The sequence below is a fragment of the Oncorhynchus tshawytscha genome, linkage group LG09 (genome assembly GCF_018296145.1).
Source record: "Oncorhynchus tshawytscha isolate Ot180627B linkage group LG09, Otsh_v2.0, whole genome shotgun sequence".
Classification (NCBI taxonomy): domain Eukaryota; kingdom Metazoa; phylum Chordata; class Actinopteri; order Salmoniformes; family Salmonidae; genus Oncorhynchus; species Oncorhynchus tshawytscha.
In genome coordinates, this window is record NC_056437.1 from 37,673,216 (window position 1) to 37,701,118 (window position 27,903).

Below are 27,903 nucleotides of genomic sequence, written 5' to 3' on the forward strand. Positions count from 1 at the left end.
AGTGTAGCCCATCACTTGAACTGAACTGAATCGTTTCTAGGAAAATGATCTAACCAAACGCAAATGGGCTTTTGTTTAAAATCTGTTTTGACCTGGTACGAGACTAATTCAAGAAATAATCCAGGAACTAGAGGTCGACCGATTATGATTTTTCAACGCCGATACCGATTATTGGAGGACCAAAAAAAGCCTATACCAATTAATCTGCCGATTTTTATTTATTTATTTGGAATAATGACAATTACAACAATACTGAATGAACACTTATTTTAACTTAATATAATACATCAATACAATCAACTTAGCCTCAAGTAAATAATGAAACATGTTCAATTTGGTTTAAATAATGCAAAAACAGTGTTGGAGAAGAAAGTAAAAGTGCAATATGTGCTATGTAAGAAAGCAAATGTTTCAGTTCCTTGCTCAGAACATGAGAACATATGAAAGTTGGTGGTTCCTTTTAACATGAGTCTTCAATATTCCCAGGTAAGAAGTTTTAGGTTGTAGTTATTATAGGAATTATAGGACTATTTCCCTCTATACCATTTGTATTTCATTAACCTTTGACTATTGGATGTTCTTATAGGCACTTTAGTATTGCCAGTGTAACAGTATAGCTTCCGTCCCTCGCCTCGCTCCTCCCTGGGCTCGAACCAGCAACACAACAACAACAGCCACCATCGAAGCAGCGTTACCCATTCAGAGCAAGGGAAACAACCACAGGCTCAGAGCAAGTGACGTTTGAAACGCTATTAGCGCGCGCTAACTAGCTAGCCATTTCACTTCGGTTACACCAGCCTCATATCGGGAGTTGATAGGCTTGAAATCATAAACAGCGTAATGCTTGATGCACAACGAAGAGCTGCTGGCAAAACTCACGAAAGTGCTGTTTGAATGGATGTTTACGCGCCTGCTTCTGCCTACCACTGCTCAGTCAGATACATAGATGCTTGTATGCTCAGTCAGATTATATGCAACGCAGGACACGCTAGATAATATCTAGTAATATCATCAACCATGTGTAGTTAACTAGTGATTATGATTGATTGTTTTTTATAAGATACGTTTAATGCTAGCTAGCAACTTACTTTGGTGTACTGCATTCGCGTAACAGGTAACTTGTGGAGTGCAATGAGAGAGAGGCAGGTCGTTATTGCGTTGGACAAGTTAACTGTAAGGTTGCAAGATTGCATCCCCCGAGCTGACAAGGTGAAAATCTTCTGCCCCTGAACGAGGCAGTTAACCCACCGTTCCAAGGCCGTCATTGAAAATAAGAATGTGTTCTTAACTGACTTGCCTAGTTAAATAAAGGTATAAAATAATAATAATTAAACTAAATTTTTTTTAAATCGGCAAATTGGCGCCCAAAAATACTAATTTCCGATTGTTATGAAAACTTGAAATCGGCCATTCCGATTAATCGGTCAACCTCTACCAGAAACCACACATTTGTTTCAACCAAGCAGTAGCTGCGGGGAGAGGTTAAGGGTCAGATGCTCTGGATGGGCAATATCGGGTCAAATCGCCTATTCAAATATAGTGTGCAGGATATTGTTTTCTTTAAGGCAAGTAGCCTATTCCCTTTATAGTGCACTACTTATGTGGCTCTGGTCCAAAGTAGTGCATTATATGGGGATTGGGGAACAGGCTGAATCTTTGTTTTGGGGGTAGATGTTCCCTTTGATCAGTTGACCAAACTTCTCCCTGTGTTTCTGTAGATGTGCCAGTGTTCCACAGCAGTACCCTGGAGAGGCGTGTCATGGTGCAGTCCCACCCCCAGGCCACATCAGCCCCTCAACAGGAAGACAATGACATGGTGGAGATTCTCATCTGAACTGAACCATGTCCTCTATAGGTCACAGGACAGGAGGACAATATGTGATTGTGCATAATCAATACACACACACAAACATTCACAGACACACTTTCAAAATAGGTGGAGGATTCCTTTTTTTGTTTTTTCAACGTTTGGTGTTTAACTAGTTGTCGAGTGACCGAGGGTGTGTTCAAATGCACAACTTTTTTAGATGTGCTTTAATGAACAATACTTTGTACGGATTGTGATTCGGGAGGTTTTAGTGTCATCAGAGCGATCAGTGTTGCTGGAGGCTATTGGTTAACTAGCCTCCTTGGACCAAATGTATTGGCTACCATACGTTGCATCTATTGCACTACTTACTTTTTTCACGTTAAGTCTGATTTAGGTAATCTATTTATGTGTAGTAAACAGTACATTATTCACCAATGTTAGACGTGGCACTTGGGTAATCAGTGATATTGTAAACTACAAAACATTATTTTAACCTGTAGATACTGTATGTATGGCATGTGTATCATTTAACCGAACTGAATGGAATAGGTTTTTAGAAGCCATTCGGTTACATGGCACTGCCAGCCAAGGACCACAATGCACTGTTTAAAGTATTGGGGGACCGGCCCCCCCATGTCACAGTGGAAAACTTGGGGGAGCGAGACTCACATTTCTACTGTGGTCCAATGTGCTGCCTGTGTGACCCCACTGGATGGGGTCTGTCTCTTTCGAAGTGCAGCAGTAGAAGAGGTTTGGTGTTCACCGATGTGCCTATGCATCAGTTAAGGTTCTCCACTATACCTGTTAAGTATCCTTCATTCCAGTCATGCTGGGTTTGAAAGGGTCTTCTGCCCAGACTTGCTTCAAATGATATTAGGCGTGAAATAGTCCGTTAGGATTTTAACTACTAGTTTATGCAATGATCAGACAATCTGGTAATCAACTGTCTTTCTACACGATTGACATTGTATTTATGAAACTATATGGCTCTGTTTACAAAGGAAGCCCAATTCTGGTCTTTTGACAATAATTGGGCAAAAGATAGGAATTGGGCTGCCTGGTTAAACGCAGCCTATGTGGTGATGTTAGCAGTTGAAATCCAAGCCAGTTTCACAACCGCACATGTCCCTTTCTTTTGACCAAAGGTAACAGAATGAGTTTGTCTGTGGCTTGATGTGATAATGTTATATCTATGATATCAAATCAAACTTTCAAACAGTGACTGAAATATCCACCCATATAACAATCTAGGTAGCAGTTGTGAGCATTTTTAATCCAAAGCCAAAAATGTGGGACCAAAGAAACTGTCTCCTCGTATCTACATTTCTCCAACCTGGCTGATGCAGTTAGGACAGTGTTTGAAAGAAGTACACTACATCACCAAAAGTATGTGGACACCTGCTTGTTGAACATCTCATTCCAAAAGCATGGGCATTAATATGGAGTTGGTCCCTCCTTTGCTGCTATAACAGCCTCCACTCTTCTGGGAAGGCTTTCCACTAGATGTTGGAACATTTCTGAGGGGATTTGCTTCCATTCATCCACAAGAGCATTAGTGAGGTCGGACACTGATGTTGGGCGATTAGGTCTGGCTCGCAGTTGGTGTTTCATGGGGTTGAGGTCAGGGCTCTGTGCAGGCCAGTCAAGTTCTTCCACATCAATTTTGACAAACCATTTCTGTATGGACCTTGCTTTTGTGCACAAGGGCATTGTCTTGCTGAAACAAGAAAGAGCCTTCCCTAAACTGTTGCCACAAAGTTGGAATCACAGAATCGTATAGAATGTCATTGAATGCTGTAGCATTAATATTTCCCCTTCACTGGAACTAAGGGGGCTAGCCCGAACCATGAAAAACAACCCCAGACCATTATTCCTCCTCCACCAAACTTTACAATTGGCACTATACATTGGTGCAGGTAGCGTTCTCCTGGCATCCGCCAAACCCAGATTCATCCGTCCGACTGCCAGATGGTGAAGCGTGATTCATCACTTCAGAAAACACGTTTCCATTGCTCCAGAGTCCAATGGCGGCGAGCTATTCACCACTCTAGCCATTGCTTGGCATTGAGCATAGTCATCTTAGGCTTGTGTGCGGCTGCTTGGCCATGGAAACCCATTTCATGAAGCTCCCAATGAACAGTTCTTGTGCTGACATTACATCTAGAGGCAGTTTGGAACTTGGTAGTAAGTGTTACAACCAAGGACAGACTTTTTACGCGCTTCAGCACTTGGCAGTTCTGTGAGCTTGTGTGGCCTACCACTTCGCGGCTGAGCCATTGTTGTTCCTAGACATTTCCACTTCACAATAACAGCACTTACAGTTGACTGGGGCAGAAATTTGACAAACTGACTTGTTGGAAAGGTGGCATCCTATGACGGTGCCATGTTGAAAGTCACTGAGCTCTTCAGTCAGGCAATTCTACTGCCAATGTTTGTCAATGGAGATTGCATGGCTGTGTGCTCAATTTCATACACCTGTCAGCAACCGGTGTGACTAAAATAGCCGAATCCACTGATTTGAAGGGGTGTCCACATAATTTTGTATATAGTGTACAGTATGTCAGTTTTATAACTGAATAAAAAGCACAAATAGTGTTAAATTAAAAATGTCCAGCACGGGGGGGGGCAATTTCTCCCCTTGTAGTGTCAAGTTGTTTGTCCAGGATAGACAATGGACCCTGGGATTGGAGACTGAACCTTGGGTGGGGACTATGGGATTGAACACCTAATATTTTATTTTTTTGGTGTTCATTTTACGCTTCTTGCTAAGGCTCATTTGGATGGCTATCAGTTGCACTTGCTGTTTTACTGTTTCAATGGTTACATTTTCAAAAGGCCAATGGATTTCATGTTCAATTTATTGGGAGAGCATCAAATGTTTTTTCATGGTGTTACTAACAGTCATGTCAAAGTCCCCATTATCAAGTACTGTACCAGCCTGCCCCGGAAGCTTCAGAAATGTCATTTATACATTAATTAAACTCTTAAAGCAAAGGTGTTCCCCTTAAAATCTGTACTGATAGCATACAGCACAATATGCAACTCTTTGCGGTCCCACCCAAATGCCAGTCCATGGGTCTTGCTTCAAATTTCATAAGGTGTTCTGTACCCATTACTGTCAAACAGATGATTAGCATTTACATGTTTAAGTCAGTGGGCCTGTAGACCTGCCTTATCAGTGTGGTGATGGGAATAATTATCAAACTATGTATTAACGTTTTTTTGGTCAATCAAGAGCAGAGTTGGTGAGTTTACCGGAATCTCTGGTAGTAATGAATGTTACTTTTTTAAAGATGCAAGGTCTTCTAGTATTTGTGCCTTTCAACGTCTGTAAAATAGATGCTGCTTGACAATGTCATTACTGTACAATCGCCATTCATGTTTAATTAAATTGTATTTCTAGTCAACCATCTGGTTTTACAAAAAAACAAACATTTCATGACGTTTTTATTTGTGGTTGAACGTTTTTGGGGTGTAATTTATGTACTCCTGATGACTTTCCAAATGTTTCAGATAGTGAGTTTACTTGGTTTAGTATTACATTTATTTTGTTAAATAAATATACAATGTGACTTTTCTGTGCATTCCTCTTATAATGTATACTACATGTATTTTTTTGGTATGGAGTACCATAGTAAGAGTTATAAAACCTAGCAGTCCGTTCATTTTACCCCATAGGGGATTTTAGAAACACTCAAGGGCTGTGTTCCCTGTAGGCTTACCCTGGTGTAACATTTCGATAACCCTGGAAATCTTTCTAGGACAAGGTGACTTTTCAATGTATTTGCTTACGCCACACCCTCCATGAAGAGCCTCCCACCGCCCTGCTAGTTTTCTGTCCTACCTGATAATTGTACCCACCTGTTGTCCCAGGTCTAAATCAGTCCCTGATTAGAGGGGAACATGCAGTGGAACGAGACTAGATGACTTCTTTGATATCTAAGGGCTAGATTCAATTGGATTGAAATGCGGTGTCGTGGTGGAACGGCATTTGAGCTGTCAAATCCACAAGCAGCTTGTTGCCATTGAATGCAACGAAACCACACCTGACAAATCCCATGCATCAGAATCTGCATAATGAATACCACCCAGATGTTTCAGCGGTGTGAGCAGTTGATCTTGTGTCAAACCACTCCCTTATTATTCCTACTGTGTTAGAAGTTCAAAACGGCGCAAGAAAGTGTAGGCACTATCGATGTTAGAAATAACGACTCAAATGTCAAACCATTGGAGTGAACATGCGTACCCTAACAGCAAACGGAAGTTTTCCAATGGAAAAAAAACACTTTTGTTCCATTTGCAACAGAATCGACGTAATGAATACGGCCCCAGACGAGGTTCAAGCAGGTGAAAGACCCAACGGACAAAACAAACCTCACTCAACATTATATTTAATTTATTGTAAACCCAGTACAACTTCAAAAATGGAAAAAGAACAAGAAACCCCATTTAATAAATTAGTGTTCAATTTACATTCATGGTTAATGTCATTTGACTTCTGAGAAACATATCATTTCATATAAACTGGTCTGGAAAAGATCAAAGCCACTGAGGCAGCCAACTTCAAAGCACTTCATGTCGCAGGCATTCAAACGCAGACATGTCTCACTTTAGTCTTGATTAAATAGAGGCCTTACAGAAGGACCTTATTACACATGTACTATCTGAAACGGATTACAATTTAGGCTTCTCTAAGTCTCAAAAGTTCCAAGTAGATCATACCATAATAGTATACTAGATACTTTGGACCAGTTACCAACTGACTCATGGCATTGCACCACCAGTGATTAACAACTAGATTCAAATGTTAAGTTTACACACGCTGTCTTTTGACAGATCTATGACGTAAATCTGACTATCCATCTCAACGACAACAACATAGAAGCCTCCACAGTAACACTATCATTTCCTATCACCACCTCCAACCGTGGTAAGCACTAGCTGTTCAAGTCACAGAGATGGCCAATCCTTTAGGCAAACATGAAATGGATCAATCCCTGAATGTTGAAATATGCCAGCATCCATCTTGACAATCAACTTAGTCCATATTTGTGACCTATGCACACCACTAATGCTCAACATCATTTTATCATCATAGTGCTAAGGCCCTACCTTAACAGTTGCTGAAATAGCTTCCTCTCCTGGGGCCCAGATTCACAAAACCTTAACTAGAACTTAACTATAGACTTTAAGAAAGTTGTTATTGGACATTTTCTTGCCCTTTCTCCTTAAGAAATCTGGTTCTTAATTCCAAGTTAGCTAAACTCTTGGCAGTGCGAGAAAAAGCTCATGAAAGCAGTTTAATTCCACAAACTTCATCTGAAAGTTTCAGTATTGATAATCTTAAACCCAATAACATGTTTTAGAGCAGTAATCATGCTAACATGATTGCCATTGCTAGCTAGATAAGTTGCCAAGAAATGAAGATATTGAGGAATTACACTTAAACTATCTTATGAACGTATTTTTCTTCTTAAGAACCTTAAGTTTTTGCGTAAGAAGTGTTTAGTGAATCTGGGCCCTGGCCTTGGAAGAAAGGAGATGGGCCATTGCGATCTATACATGCTCAACATCTAACACCAACATGTGTGTAAGAATAAGTGCACTGACAAACTACCCAGCTGAGTGGATGTGTAATGCAGAGTTGAGCAAAGTAGCATTGCAGAGCAGATGAGTGGGCTATTTGAGTGACGTGTGTCTGTTATCTGCGTATCCAGAGCCATCCGTTGAGCAGGCAGGCAGAAAGGAGCAGGGAGAAGAGCACCAGCTCAGTCTGTCTGCGTTCAGCGTTCTGCTTCTCCAGACCCGCCAGACGACGACTCATCTTCACCACCTGGACACGAGAAAGGCGCCGATCTGTTAAACGATCTGTGACAGATTTATTTTTTGTTTATACACAACATTTGTCGTAGTGTAAAGATGGCCTCAGTTTCTGAGACTCAAGAAAGGACATCTTACAGAAATGCAACGTACAAGTATCCATAACATTAGTGACTCAATGGCCAGAAGAAAATATTGAAGTTATGGCTCCATCTACTGGTTGAACACAGGCTACACTATCATAATGGCATTGCTGGAACAAAAGCATAACATTCTGACCAGACCGGACACGTTGCGTGTGCGAGCGTCGCAAAATACCTTTAGAAATCCATGTTATTCAATTATTGCGAGCGTCTGCGATGCCAAGGGCTAAAATATAAGTCTCTATTTCTGACGCATATCACGCTGAAAGTCCTGCCTCTCCCATTTCCTCATCAGTTTATAGAAGCAGGAACCCACGTGCCATCTCCTCATTGGCTATAACAACGTGGGTGATTGAAAGACAAACTGTTTTGCCGGTAGTCGTGGTAATACTATGAAAGTTTAGATGCCAATCCCCATATAAGTTCAAAGATGAAAAAGCCTGGAAGGAGGAGATGACTAGAAACGATTCGGTTGGCCGTTTTGTGTGTGGATTAATTGGCGAAGTAGAGGAGCTTGTGCATTTCAGGTAAAATAACTCAATGTTTATATCTCTGGACAAATGAGCTAGCAATAGCAAGCTAGCTAAATAGGACAAATTAGCTAACAGTAAACAGGTTTATCTTGAGAGATTCAGGCCTAAATTAAGCCTAAAGATGCTACTGATGTCACTCACCAAGTCCCCTAATGTCTTACCAGCAACATAAGATACTATCATGAATTAATATAGGCCTATATAAACATTAATTTCTAGCCTACTACATTTTGACTGGATACATTGGCAGAATATTTTTTATATGACAAAATACAGGGTAGCCTGCCACTGACAGGTCTGAGTTTGTTGTGTGAATGAATAAATACATTTCTGCCTGTTTTTATTTTTACAATGCATCAGTGCAGCAATGTACACTGCTCAAAAAAATAAAGGGAACACTTAAACAACACAATGTAACTCCAAGTCAATCACACTTCTGTGAAATCAAACTGTCCACTTAGGAAGCAACACTGATTGACAATAAATTTCACATGCTGTTGTGCAAATGGAATAGACAACAGGTGGAAATTATAGGCAAGACACCCCCAATAAAGGAGTGGTTCTGCAGGTGGGGACCACAGACCACTTCTCAGTTCCTATGCTTCCTGGCTGATGTTTTGGTCACTTTTGAATGCTGGCATGAGACGGAGTCTACAACCCACACAAGTGGCTCAGGTAGTGCAGCTCATCCAGGATGGCACATCAATGCGAGCCGTGGCAAGAAGGTTTGCTGTGTCTGTCAGCGTAGTGTCCAGAGCATGGAGGCGCTACCAGGAGACAGGCCAGTACATCAGGAGACGTGGAGGAGGCCGTAGGAGGGCAACAACCCAGCAGCAGGACCGCTACCTCCGCCTTTGTGCAAGGAGGAGCAGGAGGAGCACTGCCAGAGCCCTGCAAAATGACCTCCAGCAGGCCACAAATGTGCATGTGTCTGCTCAAATGGTCAGAAACAGACTCCATGAGGGTGGTATGAGGGCCCGACGTCCACAGGTGGGGGTTGTGCTTACAGCCCAACACCGTGCAGGAAGTTTTTCATTTGCCAGAGAACACCAAGATTGGCAAATTCGCCACTGGCGCCCTGTGCTCTTCACAGATGAAAGCAGGTTCACAGTGAGCACATGTGACAGACGTGACAGTCTGGAGATGCCGTGGAGAACGTTCTGCTGCCTGCAACATGTTCCAGCATGACCGGTTTAGCGGTGGGTCAGTCATGGTGTGGGGTGGCATTTCTTTGGGGGGCCGCACAGCCCTCCATGTGCTCGCCAGAGGTAGCCTGACTGCCATTAGGTACCGAGATGAGATCCTCAGACCCCTTGTGAGACCATATGCTGGTGCGGTTGGCCTCCTCCTAATGCAAGACAATGCTAGACCTCATGTGGCTGGAGTGTGTCAACAGTTCCTGCAAGAGGAAGGCATTGATGCTATGGACTGGCCCGCCCGTTCCCCAGACCTGAATCCAATTGAGCACACCTGGGACATCATGTCTCGCTCCATCCACCAACGCCACGTTGCACCACAGACTGTCCAGGAGTTGGCGGATGCTTTAGTCCATGTCTGGGAGGAGATCCCTCAGGAGACCAACCGCCACCTCATCAGGAGCATGCCCAGGCGTTGTAGGGAGGTCATACAGGCACGTGGAGGCCACACACACACTACTGAGCCTCATTTTGACTTGTTTTAAGGACATTACATCAAAGTTGGATCAGCCTGTAGTGTGGTTTTCCACTTTAATTTTGAGTGTGACTCCAAATCCAGACCTCCATGGGTTGATAAATTTGATTTCCATTGATAGTTGAATGTGCTGACAACAATCACACAAATTATGTAAAGAAAAAAGTATTTAAAAATAATATTTCATTCATTCAAATCTAGGATGTGTTATTTTAGTGTTCCCTTTATTTTTTTGAGCAGTGTATTAATTTAGCCTTAGTGATTACATTACACCAGAGCTACATGCCACTTTCGCCATTCAAACTTCCCTGCCAGTTCATTGCCAACACTGACCTATTTTATTGTAATTCAGCAAGCAAGAGGATTGATCGATGCTTTTTAAATTGCTCAAAAGTTTCAAACTACATGGAACAAAAATGTCAACACAATATGTAAAGTGTTGGTCCTGTTTCATGAGCTGAAAAAGATCCCAGAAATGTTCCATACTCATAAAAAAACTTAATCTCAGATTTTGTTCAAATTTGTGTACATCCCTATTAGTGAGTATTTCTCTTTTGCCAAGATAATCCATCCACCTGACAGGTGTGGCATATCAATAAACTGATTAAACAGCATGATCATTACACAGGTGCACCTTGTTCTGGGGACAAAATGCCACAAAAAAATTCAGTTTTGTCAAAGAACTCAATGCCACAGATGGTTCAAGTTGAGGGAGGGTGCAATTGGCATGCTGACTGCAGGAATGTCCACCAGAGCTTTTGCCAGATAATTTAAATGGCCATTTCTCTACCATAAGCCGCCTCCCGTCATTTTAGAGAATTTGGCAGTACGTCCAACCAGCCTCACAACCGCAGGCCACTTGTATGGCGTCTTGCGGACAAGCGGTTTGCTGACGTCTACATTGTGACCAGATGGACCCATGTCGGCAGTGGGGTTATGGTATGGGCAGACACAAGTTATGGTCAACTTACAATTGCATTTTATTGATGGCAATTTCAATGCACATAGATACCGTGACGAGATCCTGAGGGCCATTGTCATGCCGTTAAATCTCCCGCTATCACCTCATGTTTCAGCATAATGCATGGCCCCATGTCGCAAGTATCTGCACACACTTCTTGGAAGCTTAAAATGTCCCAGTTCTTCCATGGCCTGTATACGCAGGCATGCCACCCATTGAGCAAGTTTGGGATGCTCTGGATCGACGTGTACAACCACATGTTCCAGTTCCTGCTAAAAATCCAGGAACTTCGCACAGCCATTGAAGAGGACTGGGACAACATTCCACAGGCCACAATCAACAGCATGATCAACTCTATGCAAAGGAGATGTGTCATGCTGCATGAAGCAAATGGTGGTCACACCAGATACAGAGTGGTTAAATGATCCAAGCGCCTACTTTTTTTTTAAGGCATCATTGACCAACAGATGCATAACTGTATTCCCAGTCATGTGAAAGCCACAGATCAGGTCCTAATGAATTTATTTCAATTGACTCTCTTCCTTATATATTCCTTATAACTCACAGTACCAGTCAAAAGTTTGGACTCATGCAAGGGTTTTTATTTATTTTTACTATTTTCTACATTGTAGAATAATAGTGAAGACAAACTATGCAATAACATAGTAACCCCCCAAAAAAGTGATAAACAAATCAAAATTGTTGAAAAACAAATGGTCCCACTAAGTGCAAACCAGATGGGATGGCGTATCACTGCAGAATGCTGCGGTAGCCATGCTGGTTAAGTGTGCCTTGAATTCTAAATAAATCAGTGTCACCAGCAAAGCACCATCACACCACCACCTCCATGCTTCACGGTGGGAACCACACGAGATCATCCGTTCACCTACTCTGCATCTCACAAAGACACAGCGGTTAGAACCCAAAATCTCACATTTGGACTCATCAGACCAAAAGGACAGATTTCCACCGGTTTAATGTCCATTGCTCGTGTTCTTGGCCCAAGCGAGTCCTTTAGTTGTGGTTTCTTTGCAGCAATTTGACCATGAAGGCCTGATTCACGCAGTCTCCTCTGAACAGTTGATGTTGAGATGTGTCTGATACTTGAACTCTGAAGCATTTATTTGTGCTGCAATTTCTGAGGCTGAATATATTTTGATTTGTTTAACATTTTTTTGGTTAATACATGATTCCATAGAATTGATGTCTTCACCATTATTCTACAATGTAGAAAATAGTAAAAATGAGTAGGTGTCCAAACTTTTGACTGATAAAGAGATATATACAGTGGGGCATAAAAAGTATTTAGTCAGCCACCAATTGTGCAAGTTCTCCCACTTAAAAAGATGAGGCCTGTAATTTATCATAGGTACACTTCAACTATGACAGACAAAATGAGAAAACAAAATCCAGAAAATCACATTGTAGGATTGTTTATGAATTTATTTGCAAGTTATGGTGGAAAATAAGTATTTGGTCACCTACAAACAAGCAAGATTTCTGTCTCTCACAGACCTGTAACTTCTTTAAGAGGCTCCTCTGTCCTCCACTCGTTACCTGTATTAATGGCACCTGTTTGAACTTATCAGTATAAAAGACACCTGTCCACAACCTCAAACAGTCACACTCCAAACTCCACTATGGCCAAGACCAAAGAGCTGTCAAAGGACACCAGAAACAAAATTGTAGACCTGCACCAGGCTGGGAAGACTGAATCTGCAATAGGTAAGCAGCTTGGTTTGAATAAATCAACTGTGGGAGCAATTATTAGGAAATGGAAGACATACAAGACCACTGATAATCTCCCTCGATCTGGGGCTCCACGCAAGATCTCACCCCGTGGGGTCAAAATGATCACAAGAACAGTGAGCAAAAATCCCAGAACCACACGGGGGGACCTAGTGAATGACCTGCAGAGAGCTGGGGCCAAAGTAACAAAGCCTACCATCAGTAACACACTACGCCGCCAGGCTCTCAAATCCTGCAGTGCCAGACGTGTTCCCCTGCTTAAGCCAGTACATGTCCAGGCCCATCTGAAGTTTGCTAGAGAGCATTTGGATGATCCAGAAGAAGATTGGGAGAATGTCATATGGTCAGATGAAACCAAAATATAACTTTTTGGTAAAAACTCAACTCGTCGCGTTTGGAGGACAAAGAATGCTGAGTTGCATCCAAAGAACACCATACCTACTGTGAAGCGTGGGGTGGAAACATCATGCTTTGGGGCTGTTTTTCTGCAAAGGGACCAGGACGACTGATCCGTGTAAAGGAAAGAATGAATGGGGCCATGTATTGTGAGATTTTGAGTGAAAACCTCCTTCCATCAGCAAGGGCATTGAAGATGAAACGTGGCTGGGTCTTTCAGCATGACAATGATCCCAAACACACCGCCCGGGCAACGAAGGAGTGGCTTCGTAAGAAGCATTTCAAGGTCCTGGAGTGGCCTAGCCAGTACTATAACTGTACTCCAGTACTATAACACAGTACTGAGATAAACTTTTGTTATTGACCAAATACTTATTTTCCACCATCATTTGCAAATAAATTCATTAAAGATCCTACAATGTGATTTTCTGGATTTTTCTTCTTCTCATTTTGTCTGTCATAGTTGAAGTGTACCTATGATGAAAATTACAGGCCTCATCTTTTTAAGTGGGAGAACTTGCACAATTGGTGGCTGACTAAATACTTTTTTGCCCCACTGTATATAAAAATGGAAAAAAACAAGTCCTCTCACTGTTAACTGCATTTATTTTCAGCAAACGTGTAAATACTTGCATGAACATAAGATTAAACAACTGAGACAAACTGAACAAATTCCACAGACTGTGACTAACAGAAATGGAATAATATGTCCCTGAACAAAGGGGGAGTCCAAATCAAAAGTCACAGTCAGTATCTGGTGTGGCCATCAGCTGCAATGAGTACTGTAGTGGACTGCACCAGATTTGCCAGTTCTTGCTGTGAGATGTTACCCCACTCTTCCACCAAGGCACCAGCAAGTTCCCGGGGGGGGGTGGTCCTAGCCCTCACCCTACGATCCAACAGGTCCCAGACGTGCTCAATGGGATTGAGATCCGGGCTCTTCGCTAGCCATGGCAGAACACTGACATTCCTGTCTTGCAGGAAATCACGCACAGAACGAGCAGTATGACTGGTGGCATTGTCATAATGGAAGGTCATGTCAGGATGAGCCTGCAGGAAGGGTAGCTCATGAGGGAGGAGGATGTCTTCCCTGTAACGCACAGCGTTGAGATAGCTTGTTGTCATTGCAGGCAGTCTGATGATGCTGTGACACAAAGCCCCTAGAACAGGACGGACCCACCACCTCCAAATCGGTCCTGCTCCAGAGTACAGGCCTCAGTGTAATGCTCATTCCTTCAATGATAAGTATGAATCCGACCATCACCCCCGGTGAGACAAAACTGCGACTAGTCAATGAAGAGCACTTTTTGCCAGTCCTGTCTGGTCCATGGGTTTATGCCCATAGGCGACGTTGTTGCCGGTGATGTCTGGTGAGGACCTGCCTTTACAACAGGCCTACAACCCTCAGTCCATGCTCTCTCAGCCTATTGCGGACAGTCTGAACACTGATGGATGGATTGTGCGTTCCTGGTGTAACTCGGGCAGTTGTTGTTGCCATCCTGTCCCGCAGGTGTGATGTTCGGATGTACTGATCCTGTGCAGGTGTTGTTACACGTGGTCTGCCACTGCGAGGACGATGAACTGTCCATCCTGTCTCAGGCGTCTCATAGTACGGACATTGCAATTTATTGCCCTGGCCACATCTGCAGTCCTCATGCAGCATGCCAAAGGCACGTTCACGCAGATGAGCAGGGACCCTGGGCATCTTTCTTTTGGTGTTTTTCAGAGTCCGTAGAAAGGCCTCTGTGTCCTAAGTTTTCATAACTGTGACCTTCATTGCCTACTGTCTGTAAGCTGTTAGTGTCTTAACGACTGTTCCACAGGTGCATGTTCATTAATTGTTTATAGTTCATTATTGAACAAGCATGGGAAACAGTGTTTACAATGAAGATCTGTGAAGTTATTTTGATTTTTTACTAATTATCTGTTAAAAGACAGGGTCCTGAAAAAGGAACGTTTCTTTTTTTGCTGAGTTTATATGCTACTCGTTTAAGAGAGAGGGGGAAGAGATAGGCAAGTTGTCTGTCGAGATGCGCGAAAGACAAAAAAACAGTGAAATATCCGCCAGAGTATAGGCTACTCTTAGATAAAATAATTAATCAAATAAAAATGCCCAGTGTCAACATAACCACCGACTGCTTCACTAAAATGTATCAATGGCTGATATGCACTCAATCTGTCCATAGCCTGTCTTCTATTTTCAAATGGTTGTCAATTTCATCTTGATATAGCCTAGGCCTATATCACAGCTGTCTCTATAGCTTCCCCTTAACTTTCCACGTCAATTTATATTATATTGATTTTGCATTATCCTATAAGGTAGACTAGTTCACATGCAGGTGTAAATCAGACAGTGTCATTCAGACGTTCAATGGAAGGCGAAAGTAGCTCATTATTGTCTCTTTTCACCCACGAGAGGGGTTATTAGCCTGCTCACCTGTCTCCTAAGTACGATGAACTCCACAGCTGCACATCCCTCATCTGGGCTCATCCAGGAGTCCCGCATGGCACTGCCAACCGCACAAACAGGGATAAAGGTAAATGGTGCATGTGCACACACACCCACACTTCAATGCTTTAGGCTTCAGAAAAGTGTTGTTGGTACCACAAAACAAGCCCAATAATAGGAAATGCCAATGGTTTGGCAGAACTTGTCACCTTTTCCTGTCTGTTTCGACATACACAGGGGGCTCCTCAACCACAGCAGTAGTTGGGTGTTCAGGAGAGCTGAACCTTTAAACCAGGGAGAGAGACCACAGTCTGCAAAGGGGCTTTCAACACAAGGCAGATAGAAGAACAACAGGGAAGGATCCAGCATGAGGAAAAACAACCAGAAGTGGGCAACAAAAGACAGCACAAAGCAGTAGTAAGATGAAGTTGTCCCATGGATGCTGATCTAAGATCAGTTTTCCATTGTTGCCTGTAAAGGCTAAGGTTAGGATTAGGGTACAATGGGCTGATCCAAGATGTGCGCCAACTGGCAACTTCTACCCGAAGCAAGAGCAAAGCAGGGAGAAGCAGCATGCAGAGTTTAGAGTGCAGAGGGACGGGACAGTTCATCACTAAGGACTTAACATCGTCCACACAGACCCGCATATTAATGAAGTGGGCACGACAGCGCCTCTTCCCCCTCAGGTGGCTGAAAAGATTTGGCATGGGCCCTTGGATTCTCAATAAGTGCTACAGCTGGACCCTCAAGAGCACCTTGACTGGCTGCATCACCGCTTGCTATGGCAAATGCACCTCCCTCGACCGCAAAGCGCTACAGAGGGTGGTGCGGACGGCCCTGTACATCACTGGGGCAGAGCTCCCTTGCCTTCCACGACCTCTAATATCAGGCGGGGTAAGAAGAAGGTCTGAAAAATTGTCAAAGACTCCAGCGACCCTAGTCATAGACTGTGCTCTTTCCATGACACAGATTGACCAGGTGAAAGCTATGATCCCATATTGATGTCACCTGTTAAATCCACTTCAATCAGTATAGATGAAGGAGAGGAGACAGGTTAAAGAAGGATTGTTAAGCCTTGAGACGGATTGTGTGTGTGTGTCATTCAGAGGGTGAATGGGCAAGACAAAATATTGACGTGCCTTTGAACAAGGTATGGTAGTAAGTGCCAGGCGCACCGGTTTGTGTCAAGAACTGCAATGCTGCTGGGTTTTTCACACTCAACAGTTTCCTTTGTGTATCAAGAATAGTCCACCTCCCAAAGGACATCCAGCCAACTTGACAGCTGTGGGAAGCATTGGAGTCAACATGGGCCAGTATCCCTGTGGAACGCTTGACACCTTGTAGAGTCCATGTCCTGACAAATTGAGGCTGTTCTGAGGGCAAAACTGGGGGGGCAAATCAATATTAGGATGTTCTTAATATTTTGTACACTATATACAGTACCAGTCAAAAGTTGACACCTACTCTTTCCAGTTTTTTTTCCCTACATTGTAGAATAGTGAAGACATCAAAACTATGAAATAATACATATGGAATGATGTAGTAACCAAATAAGTGTTCAATCAAAAATAGTTTTTGGTTACTACATGATTCCATATGTATTATTTCATAGTTTTGATGTCTTCACTATTATTCTACAACGTAGAAAATAAAAAATTAAAGAAAAACCCTTGAATGAGTAGGTGTCAACTTTTGACTGGTACTGTAAACAGAGACACCATTTTACTCATTATTATTATATATGATGATGATGATTCCTAGTCACTTTACGTCCATATCTACCTCAAATACCTTATTTTCTTGTTTTTTTACTCTGCATCATTGGAAAGGGCTAATAAGCAAGCATTTCATGGTATACTTGGGGCGGCAGGTAGCCAAGTGGTTAGAGCAGTTAACCCACTGTTCCTAGGCCGTCATTGTAAATAATCATTTGTTCTTAACTGACTTTCCTAGTAAAATAAAAGGTCAAATAAAAATAGTATGATTTCAACCTAAGTTGTGAGTAAAGGAAGTGATCCTGTAGTCAAGAATGAATCCTTTATTGAGGCAAAAGCTTTGCCAAGAAAGTTAGAACTAGTAGTGTAAGGACATAAATGCAAGCCCAAGCAAGGAAGAAATGGAAGGAGGTTAGGTGCCATTTGTTAAGATTTCGGTTTGGGTAGGCAGGGGTCACTCAGGTCGGAGAAGGTAGGACCCCTAACCTGTATTTCTGAGTGACAGTCTGCAGAAGGCACTGTGAGGCCTGCTGGCCCAGTTCCTTGGCAGCCTGCAGCATGGTCTGTGGGGACAGGAGGCTGGGTAGGGTGGCAGGGAGCCCCAGGGGCATGGGCAGGGTGTCTGCAGCAGCAGTAGAGGAGCGCTGAGGGGGGCATCCTGCACCGCCGCAACTACAACAGGCACAAGTGAGGGGTGGGGGTGGGTTGGGTCACCAGAACAGACAGAGGGGCACAACACTTACCAAGCATAGTGACAACGCCACAACTTCACGTTGCCTCCAATATAACCTACATGTAAGGAGAGGCTAGAGATCAGAGAAACCAATGTGTCTCCCTCTGCTGGAAACACAGGAAACACAGGTGACGAATAGGAGGACAACGCTGCATGGGGCCTGAGGCCGCGCAAAGTCAATAGAATGTAGTGTCCCAAGCCAACAATGCAACTTCCCCTTTGTGTCTTTCTGAAATGTTCCAGGTGTTGAAAGAATTTTGATAAGTAATTTATGCTACTCTGGTTACATATGGCCGAGTTGTCTCGTTACCTTAGGTGATGAAAACCAACAAAAATCATGCTTCAAAGTGAAGTGTTCTGAAAACATTCAGCACCATGTGTTTTGGGAGCTTTTTGTAATGTGTTTTTTTAGATTTTTTTCTCCACTTTTGAGGAAGCGTTGTACATGTAACCTCCTCACTGGGCAGAGGAGCATGCAGAGAGGCAGGTAGCCTAGCGGCTAAGAGCATTGGGCCAGTCACCAGAAGACCGCTGGTTCGAATCCCCGAGCCAACGAGGTGAAAAATCTGTCGATGTGCCCTTGAGCAAGGCACTTAACCCTAAATGCTCCTGTAAGTTGCTCTGGATAAGAGCTTCTACTAAATGACAAATGTAAATGTAATAAGCCACTCAGTCTGGTCCAAGGAAAGAGATGGATCTCTATGGTGACATTTAAAAGGAGTTAAAGAAGTGTTTAATCCAATGTGTCTTGTACTTACGAGATAGGGGTGTGCTGTGTCTGTTTGCAGGTGGGGGTGCCAGGGTTGCTCCTGCCAAAAGCCTGGTCACTGTAGGACCTACGCAGTGGACTCTGTCACAGAAGAGAGAAAGAGTAACATGAGTTCAATAAGGAAGAGATAGGTAACTGGTGGCCCCCTTTGGTAGGCCTGCGGACCAATTTCCAAATCCAGGGATGCAAACTGGTGAGGGCCAGTGAAACATGCAAAGTACACCTGGCATACCCTTTTTTATCCACTGTATTGAAAAAGAGGGAGGGTGAATGGTGTTCCTTTCAACTCTATAGTGGCTTCCTGCTTAAGCCAGGCCCAGCTACACTTAATCCCCGAATCCACTTGTTTAACAAGCAACGCCTCAGTTTCACCTAATTCTCTCATTCTGAAAATTAACCACATACTGTAGAGGGAATTCATAGGCGATCAAATAAACCCCCACTTCCTTCCTTCTGCTAGCAAACGTGCAATCTTTGGACAATAAAATAGATGACCCACACAGAAGATTAATCTACCAACGGGACATTCAAAACTGTAATATCTTATGCTTCATTGACGTGACTGAACAACGCCACTATCAACATACAGCTGGCGGGTTATACGCTGCACCGGCAGGATAGAATAGTAGGATAGTATTTTTCATAGCTATTTACATACCACCACAGTCAGAGGCTGGCACTAAGACAGCATTGAATGAGCTGTATTCCGCCATAAGCAAACAAGAAAATGCTCACCCAGAGGCAGCACTCCTAGTAGCTGGGGACTTTAATGCAGGGAAACTTAAATCAGTTTTACCAACTTTCTTTCAGTATGTTAAATGTGCAACCAAAAAACAATAACTCGATCACTTTTACTCCATGTACAGAGGCGCATACAAAGCTCTTCCTCACCCTCCATTTGGCAAATCTGACCATAATTCTATCCTCCTGATTCCTGCTTACAATCAAAAATGAAAGCGGGAAGCACCAGTGACTAGATCAATAAAAACATGGTCAGATGAAGCAGATGCTAAGCTACAGGACTGTTTTTCTAGCACATACTGGAATATGATCTGGGATTCCTCCAATGGTATTGAGGGATACACCACATCAGTCATTGGCTTCATCAATAAGTGCATCGATGACATCGTCCCCAAAGTGACCGTACGTACATACCCCAACCAGAAGCCATGGATTACAGGCAACATCCACACTGAGCTAAAGGCTAGAGCTGCCGCTTTCAAGGAGCAGGACTCTAACCCGGAAGCTTATAAGAAATCCTGCTATGCCCTCCGACTTACCATCAAACAAGCAAAGCATCAATACAGGACTAAGATCGAATCGTACTACACCGGCTCTGACGCTTGTTGGATGTGGCAGGGCTTGCAAACCATTACAATCTACAAAGGGAAGCACAGCCAAGAGCTGCCCAGTGACACGAGCCTAACAGATGAGCTAAACTACTTCTATGCTTGCTTCAAGGTAAATAACAATGAAACATACATGAGAGCACCAGCTGTTCCGAAAGACTGATCACGCTCTCCGGCCCCAATGTGAGTAAGAGCGTTAAAACTGATCAACATTCACAAGGCCGCAGGGCCAGATGGATTACCAGGACGTGTACTGCGAGCACACGCTGACCAACTGGCAAGTGTCTTCACTGACATTTTCAACCTCTCCCTGTCCGAGTCTGTAATACCAACATGTTTTAAGCAAACCACCATAGTGCCTGTGCACAAGAACACTAAGGTAACCTGCCTAAACAACTACCGACACGTAGCACTCACATCTGTAGCCATGAAGTGCTTTGAAAGGCTGCTCATGGCTCACATCAACACCATTAACCCTAGACCCACTCCAATTTGCATACCGCCCCAACAGAGCCAAGCTTCCTGCTATCCAGGACCTCTATACCAGGCAGTGTCAGAGGAAGGCCCTAAAAATTGTCAAAGCTCCAGCCACCCTAATCATAGTCGGTTTTCTCTGCTACCGCACGGCAAGCGGTACCGGAGCTCCAAGTCTAGGTCCAAGAGACTTCTAAACAGCTTCTACCCGAAGCCATAAGACTCCTGAACATCTAATCAAATGTCTACCTAGACTATTTGCATCTAAACAGCTTTTGCATCTAAACCCCCCTTTTGTTTTTACACGGCTGCCACTGTTGTTATCCATGCACAGTCACTTTAATAACTCTACCTACATGTACATATTACCTTAACTAATCGGTGCCCCCACACATTGACTCTGTACCGGTACCCCCTATATATAGTCTCGCTATTATTATTTTACTGCTGCTCCTTAATTACTTGTTACTTTTATTTCTTATTCTTATCCTTTTTTAACTGCTTTGTCAGTTAGGAGCTCGTAAGTAAGCATTTCACTGGTTGCTGTTGTATTTGGCGCATGTGACTAATATAATTTGATTTGAAAACAGTTTGTTAACATTCCACACAGATTGCCAGGGTCCAGTAAGCAACTAACGCGTTATAACTTGAGGAACAACAAGGAGTTGTATACCAGTTAATACTATAGCGAATGGTTAGGTTACTAACGTTAGCTCATCTGATGTTGTAATGTTAGCTGTCTGACGTTATTAGCCAGCTAATTTTCACTCCATAAACTAAATTATTTGATCAGTTATGTTGGCTAATGTTGCTCAACATATCTCTGGCTAGCTAACGGAGAATTCTATCCAGCTACTGTAGCAAGATGCTTAACAATGCTAACAATACTTGTTCCACCACATTTTCTCCCTCACCTCAAACTTTACAAATTCCAGTTGTACGATTCTACACGAATCACGTAGGTCACCTATTTTGGATTCAAAACGGCGTATTTCGCCAAAAAGGTGACTAGTTTGCATCCCTGCAAATCTCTTTTGGGGGAGGTGGGACTCCGTCAGGTAAAATAACAGAATACACAAGGTGCAACTTAGAAATGTGGTTGTGCATCAGCAGTTTCTCTTGTTATGTCAGTCACTCAATTAGCCCATGTCAGCAAACATTTTTAGATTGTAAATTGATCGAGGCCAGCTAAACTTGTAGTAATCATGGTCGAAATACCAACCGGGGGCCCCCTTGATTTTGTTAGTCATTCTCAGGCAAACATGTCTCTCCACCCGATGGCAAAATGTGTACAATTGCATGAAATTAACTAAAACTTTTAATTTTGCTTAGGCCCACCAAAAGGCTAGTGCCGGCTGACAATGTTTAGGTATAGATATAGGTATGCAGAACCGCAAGCCACTGCGCCCCCCGTGTTGAGTTCAGATCTTTTTGGTGGCACCCACCCCCATCAAAGTTGGCCATCCCTGAGTTCGATGGTGAGGGTAGGGCCAGATGGAAGCTGCTGGGAATGTTTCAATCCAGGTGGTACCTGCATATTGAATCTTTTGCTAACTCCATCTCCTCAAATGCTATCCCCAAGCACGACTCTGAACACTTTAAAGAATGACACACAGAGCAATGGCTTGACACTAAATGTATCAGTGACACTACACTTATCCAATTATTGTCAGAAAACTCATTCCCAAAGAAAAGGTCCAGTCTCCACTCTCACATACCTGCACTGGTTCCCTCATGTAGGGGTCTCTTTCTCTGTTCCAGGCACTGTGCTGCTGTGCCTCCCATGCAGGCCCCAGAGGGAGGGCTGAGCCTTGCTTGGATGACGTGAACAGTGGATGGGGGCTCATGTCCGGGGCATCTATTAGTAAGTCACAAAGATATAAGAACACTGAGATATGATAGGGACTCACACACAGATCCCATTATTGCTCTGACTCAAATCCTGAAGAAAAAAAGAAAACAGAGCATTTTGGACCAGCATTGTTAAGTGGCTAAAGGAGTTTTTCTTCTGACCCGTCTTCGTTCTATCGCAACTCTACTTCAAGTTCCTTGGTGTGCACATCACCAATAAACTATCACGGTCCAAACACACCAAGACAGTTGTGAAGAGGGCACAAATCCTATTCGCCCTCAGGAGACAAAATATTTGGCATGGGTCCTCAGAGCCTCAAAGTTATACAGCTGCACCATCGAGAGCTGGTTGCATCAATGCCTGGTATGGCAACTGCTCAGCCTCTGACCGCACGACAGAGGGTAGTGCGTACAGCCCAAAACATCACTGGGGCCAAGCTTCCTGCCATCCAGTAACTCTATACCAGGCGGTGTCAGAGGAAGACCCTAAAAATGGTAAATTACTCCAGCCACCCAAGTCATAGACGGTTCTCTCTGCTACCGCACGGCAAGTGGTACCGGAGCTCCATGTCCAAAAGGCTTCTTAACAAGCCATAAGACTCCTGAACAGCTAATCAAATGGCTACCCAAACAATTTGCATTGCACTGGCAAAACCCAAAGGACTAACTGTTCAGATTTTTTATTTTGCCTTTTCCCTGACTTATTGCCAAGGGATATTTCGTAGGAACCTGTTTTCAGTTCCTACCGCTTCCACTGGATGTCACCAGTCTTTGGAATTTGGTTGAGTTTATTCCTTTGTGCAATGAAGAAGTAGGCCAACTCAGAACTGGGTACACTTTTGTGAGTTGTGCAAGATGTGAAAAGTGGCGCTGGTATGTTTTCTTTCATGTATTGAACACAGATTGCCGCGTCTACAATTTGATCGATTATTAACGTTTAAAAATACCTAAAGTTGTATTACAAAAGTAGTTTGAAATATTTTGGCAAAGTTTATAGGCGACTTTTGAAATATTTTGTAGTGACGTTGCGTTTTTTGTAAGCTGTTTTTTTCTGGATCAAATGCGCTTTATAAATGGACATTTTGGATATATATGGACGGAATTAATTGAACAAAAGGACCAATTGTGATGTTTATGGGACATATTGGAGTGCCAACAAAAGAAGCTCGTCAAAGGTAATGCATGTTTTATATTTTATTTCAGCGTTTTGTGTAGCGCCTGCAGGGTTGAAATATGCTAACTCCTTTGTTTACTGCTGGTGCAGACTATCAGATAATAGCTTCTTATGCTTTCACCAAAAAAGCATTTTTAAAATCTGACATGTTGGCTGGATTCACGAGTGTAGCTTTAATTGACTATCTTACATGTGTGATTTAATGAAAGTTTGAATTTTATAGTATTTTATTTGAATCTGGCGCTCCGCATTTTCCCTGGCAATTGGCCAGTTGAGACATTTGGATCCCACCTATCCCTAATTAAGGGCTTGTAAGTAAGCATTTAACTTTAAGGTCTACACCTGCTGTATTCGGCACGTGACAAATAACATTTTATTTTGATTTGAACTTAAGCCATATAAATGCCTCCTGTTTAGTCTTTATCAATAGGCCCATCTCCAGACCAGCCATGTCCCCACCTGTGAGAGACAGCCTGTCTGGGATGTGCATGCTGTAAGAAGCGGGACAGTCAGCACACTCCTGCCTCTCCTCTTCCCATCTCTGTCCCATGCCTGGCCCCACTCTCAGCCGGTCGGGGACACGCATCTTCTGGTTGATGGCCTCAGAGAAGATGGTGTCACGGCCGCTGCGCACCTGGGAAACGTCACCCCGAAACTCCGAAGAGGCCATGGCAGCTGCTGTTTTAAGATCAAAATGTGTTACAACTTCTGAAGTCACAGTGCATCTTTGACAAGCCTATACTACCCCTGTAAGACTATACTTGGATGTAGTTAGCTGATTAGGCAACAGGATTAGTCAAATGTTAGTAGGTTCATTTTCATGCAGTGTGGATTAGCTGGAACTATCCTGTGTTATTCTTTGGGTGCATAAATCCAGTCTGCCCAACTCCATCGTAAATCTTTGAGTTTAATTGGCTAGGGGCCTGTCAAATCATTGCAGATGGCAGGCAACTCAATTCAATTAATGTGAGAACAGTGTACCTAGGTGGCTAGTTGTCTGATTAATCAGGCTGTAATACACAAAGAATTGGTATATACCGCCTTAAAGTAATGCCTGCAAATCACGTACATTTTCCTTACAAGACAGAATACTTAATACAATTACATTTAAACTTACTATACCGGTTGTCTGTGCAGTTTGTCTTCAAATGCTGATCTATGGAACCAAGAATGCCATGACAATGAAAATGGTTCTGAATCAGGGTAGAGTACAGAGAACAATCCACACTATTCTGGGAATTGCAGATTTTTGTGTAAATATAAAATCGGAATATTTGTTTTTGAAATTCACACAGAAAAAAAGGTGTTGATTGTTCTCCACCCTCCCCTGATTGAGATAATAGCCTACCATTTACTTTGTCATGGCACGCTTAGCTGGCTAACGTTATTCATCTTTTTTTTCCGTCATCATACTTTGAACATTGCCCTGTCGTAATCACACTTTCTACAGTAAAATAAAATACATGTAAGATATATCTAGCAAGAAAGATGACAGACCTGAGGAGTAACTTGCAGGGCAGAGATCTTTGGCCAGCTAAATTAGCGAGTAGCTTTGCTAGCTAGCTTGTCAGTTAGAACGCAAGCGACCTAGCAGGAGTAAAGCTGATAGCCAAATAAGTTGGTCAACTATCACGAAGTTGTCAGCAGCAATTTGACATTATCTTTAATAACGTGGCTAGACAGTTTATCAATAAAAACTATAGATATTTAGATAAACGCGTAGGGAACTAGCAAGCTATGTAGCTAAACTTTATAAAGTTGACATTAGCTAGCTGGCTACCCTACTAAGGTCCTTCTTTGGTATTATTGCGTTTGCAAAATTTTCGTGCATTCCGCCACCTAATGTGCGGGAGTGTGTGGTCCATAACTTTTTTTAAATTTTTATTTAAAATGTAACCTATATTTAACTAGGCAAGTCAGTTAAGAACAAATTCTTATTTACAATGATGGCCTATGAACAGTGGGTTAAATGCCTTGTTCAGGGGCAGAACGACAGATTTTTACCTTGTCAGTTCATTGTCAGCTTTACATTTTGTGATACAAAAAAACAAACATATTGCACCACCAACCCAACATATTTGATACAAAAAAACGAATTGCACCACCAACCAACCCAACACATATATACCACTATTTCATAAAAGAAGAAAACACCACCTCATTTCACTACTTTGGCTATAACTCAAATCAAATCAAATTTATTTATATAGCCCTTCGTACATCAGCTGATATCTCAAAGTGCTGTACAGAAACCCAGCCTAAAACCCCAAACAGCAAGCAATGCAGGTGTAGAAGCTGAGCCGATGGTCTGGGAGGACGGGGCTTTTTAATTCAACACCTTAACCCAAGTACTTCTCTGCAGTTGCCACCACAACATCTATTCTCTGTGATTTAAGTTCCATTTCTGTGGTACATTTTATAACCATGGCAACGAATGCTAAGAAGCCGACCTTACTGAAGCACACATTCGTATCACTCTGTATTAGCCTAGGCCTACTACATTTTACATTGACATTTTAGTAATTTAGCAGACGCTCTTATCCAGAACAACTTACAAGAGCAATCAGGGTTGGCGCCCCCTTGGTTCCGTGCCGTGGGAGAGATCTTTGTGGGCTATACTCAGCCTTGTCTCAGGGTAGTAAGTTGGTGGTTTGCGGATATCCCTCTAGTGGTGTGGGGGCTGTGCTTTGGCAAAGTGAGTGGGGTTATATCCCGCCTGGTTGGCCCTGTACGGGGGTATCGTCGGACGTGGCCACAGTGTCTCCCGACACATTCTGTCTCAGCCTCCAGTATCTATGCTGCAGTATTGTGTCGGGGGGCTAGGATCAGTCTGTTATATCTGGTGTAATTATCCTGTCTTATCCGGTGTCCTGTGGGAATTTAAGTATGCTCCCTCTAATTCTCTCTCTCTCCCTCCCCTCCTGGGGGACCTGAGCCATAGGACCATGCCTCAGGACTTCCTGGCCTGATGACTCCTTGCTGTCCCCAGTCCACCTGTTTGTGCTGCTGCTCCAGTTTCAACTGTTCTGCCTGCGGCTATAGAACCCTGATCTGTTCACCAGACGTGCTACCTTGTCCTGGATCTGCTGTTTCGACTCTCTCTCTTTACTGCACCTGCTGTCTCAAACTCTGAATGCTTGACTATGAAAAGCCAACTGACATTTACTCCTGAGGTGCTGATCTGTTGCACCCTCTACAACCACTGTGATTATTATTATTTGACCCTGCTGGTCATCTATGAACGTTTTAACATCATGGCCATGTACTGTTATAATCTCCACCCGGCACAGCAAGAAGAGGACTGGCCACCCCTCAGAGACTGGGTCCTCTCTAGGTTTCTTCCTAGGTCCCTGCCTTTCTAGGGAGTTTTTCCTAGCCATCGTGCTTTTACATCTGCATTGCTTGCTGTTTGGGGTTTTAGGCTGGGTTTCTGTATAGCACTTTGTGACATCAGCTGATGTAAAAAGGGCTTTATAAATACATTTGATTTGATTTAGGGTTAAGTGCTTTGCTCAAGGGCACATTGGCAGATTGTTTACCTAGTCGGCTCAGGGATTTGAACCAGCAACATTTTGGTTACTGGCCAAACGCTCTTTAACCGCTAGAAAGCTAGGCTACTACTCACCTTTGACCCATCCTCCTCTATTCTCTTCACCGCCTCAGCATATGACACCTTCTGTTCTACTCTGACCTCAACCTATCTCTCCCGCACCAGGCATTTCTGATCTCCAGCAACATGGGCACCCCCACAATTGACACCCACAGTTTTTTCCACCAATACTACACCTTCCTTTGTCCCATGCCCTCCTGCACACTTTTCACATCTCGGGAATCTCCCTCCTACACACTGCTGCAACATAACCATAAGCTTCTTATCTAAAACACATTTGTGGGTTTGGCACAAAAGCTCTCACGGGATAACTGACATATCCTAACATGACTTTGCCAGGTAAAGACTCTCTGCTTCAAAACTCAAAAGGACCAAGCTCGCCACCAGGTCTGCATCGCAACAAACAGCGAGCATCACAGACACAGAGAATCTTCCATTTCAGTTGCTCCACTTCAACACTTAATGCCACCAAAGTAATCACTCCTTTCAAAGGCTCAAAGGCGCACTGCTCTGGAGAGCAAAACAAATCACAGGTCTTGTCCCGAGACATGTGATGTTAAGCACCCGCTCCCTCTGGGCAGAAGAAACACAGAAAATCAAGTCCACTTCGAGCCACCTTCACCGATTTAACAGTGTCCAATTTCTTTTCTACCCAGCCCGAGACTACATATTGGTCAGCCAAATGTCACTCTCACT

The 27,903-nt window shown here is 43.2% G+C and overlaps 2 protein-coding genes across 10 annotated transcripts in view; one reads left to right on the forward strand and one right to left on the reverse strand.

Moving 5' to 3' along the window:
- The window catches only part of amot (angiomotin), a 49,981-nt gene extending 47,073 nt beyond the window's left edge, over positions 1-2,908 (forward strand). For all 6 annotated transcript variants that reach the window (XM_042326851.1, XM_042326852.1, XM_042326853.1 and 3 more), the window contains one exon: positions 1,719-2,908. In XM_042326851.1, coding sequence (XP_042182785.1) covers positions 1,719-1,834 — 116 coding nt within the window. In that variant the 3' untranslated portion in view covers positions 1,835-2,908. The remainder of the gene's footprint in view (positions 1-1,718) is intronic.
- Positions 2,909-6,189: 3,281 nt separating this feature from the next.
- LOC112257914 (mitochondrial fission factor) lies at positions 6,190-27,505 on the reverse strand. Of its 4 annotated transcripts, XM_024431851.2 has the most exons (9): positions 25,095-25,420; positions 24,715-24,753; positions 24,057-24,275; positions 22,291-22,430; positions 18,739-18,830; positions 17,734-17,919; positions 15,742-15,816; positions 15,521-15,593; positions 6,190-7,643 (listed from the first exon to the last, which is right to left on the reverse strand). In XM_024431851.2, the coding sequence occupies exons 3-9, from the start codon at positions 24,265-24,267 to the stop codon at positions 7,512-7,514; spliced, it is 909 nt and encodes a 302-aa protein (XP_024287619.1). In that variant the 5' UTR covers positions 24,268-24,275; positions 24,715-24,753; positions 25,095-25,420; the 3' UTR covers positions 6,190-7,511. The 4 variants fall into 4 exon arrangements, with proteins under 4 accessions (XP_024287619.1, XP_042182791.1, XP_024287618.1 ...); XM_042326857.1 differs by lacking the exons at positions 24,715-24,753; positions 25,095-25,420 and adding an exon at positions 27,223-27,505; XM_024431850.2 differs by lacking the exon at positions 24,715-24,753 and having other exon boundaries at positions 24,057-24,272.
- Positions 27,506-27,903: the final 398 nt, after the last annotated feature.

Excerpts from the sequence above, each read along its gene's own strand:
- LOC112257914 (XM_042326857.1), bottom strand. The coding sequence starts at position 24,267 with ATGGCCTCTTCGGAGTTTCGGGGTGACGTTTCCCAGGTGCGCAGCGGC. Across the intron at positions 15,817-17,733 it reads ACTGTCACTCAGAAATACAG|GTTCAGCTCTCCTGAACACC; the intron begins GTTAGGGGTCCT and ends CCTGGTTTAAAG. Across the intron at positions 7,644-15,520 it reads TCATCGTACTTAGGAGACAG|GTGGTGAAGATGAGTCGTCG; the intron begins GTGAGCAGGCTA and ends TCTCGTGTCCAG.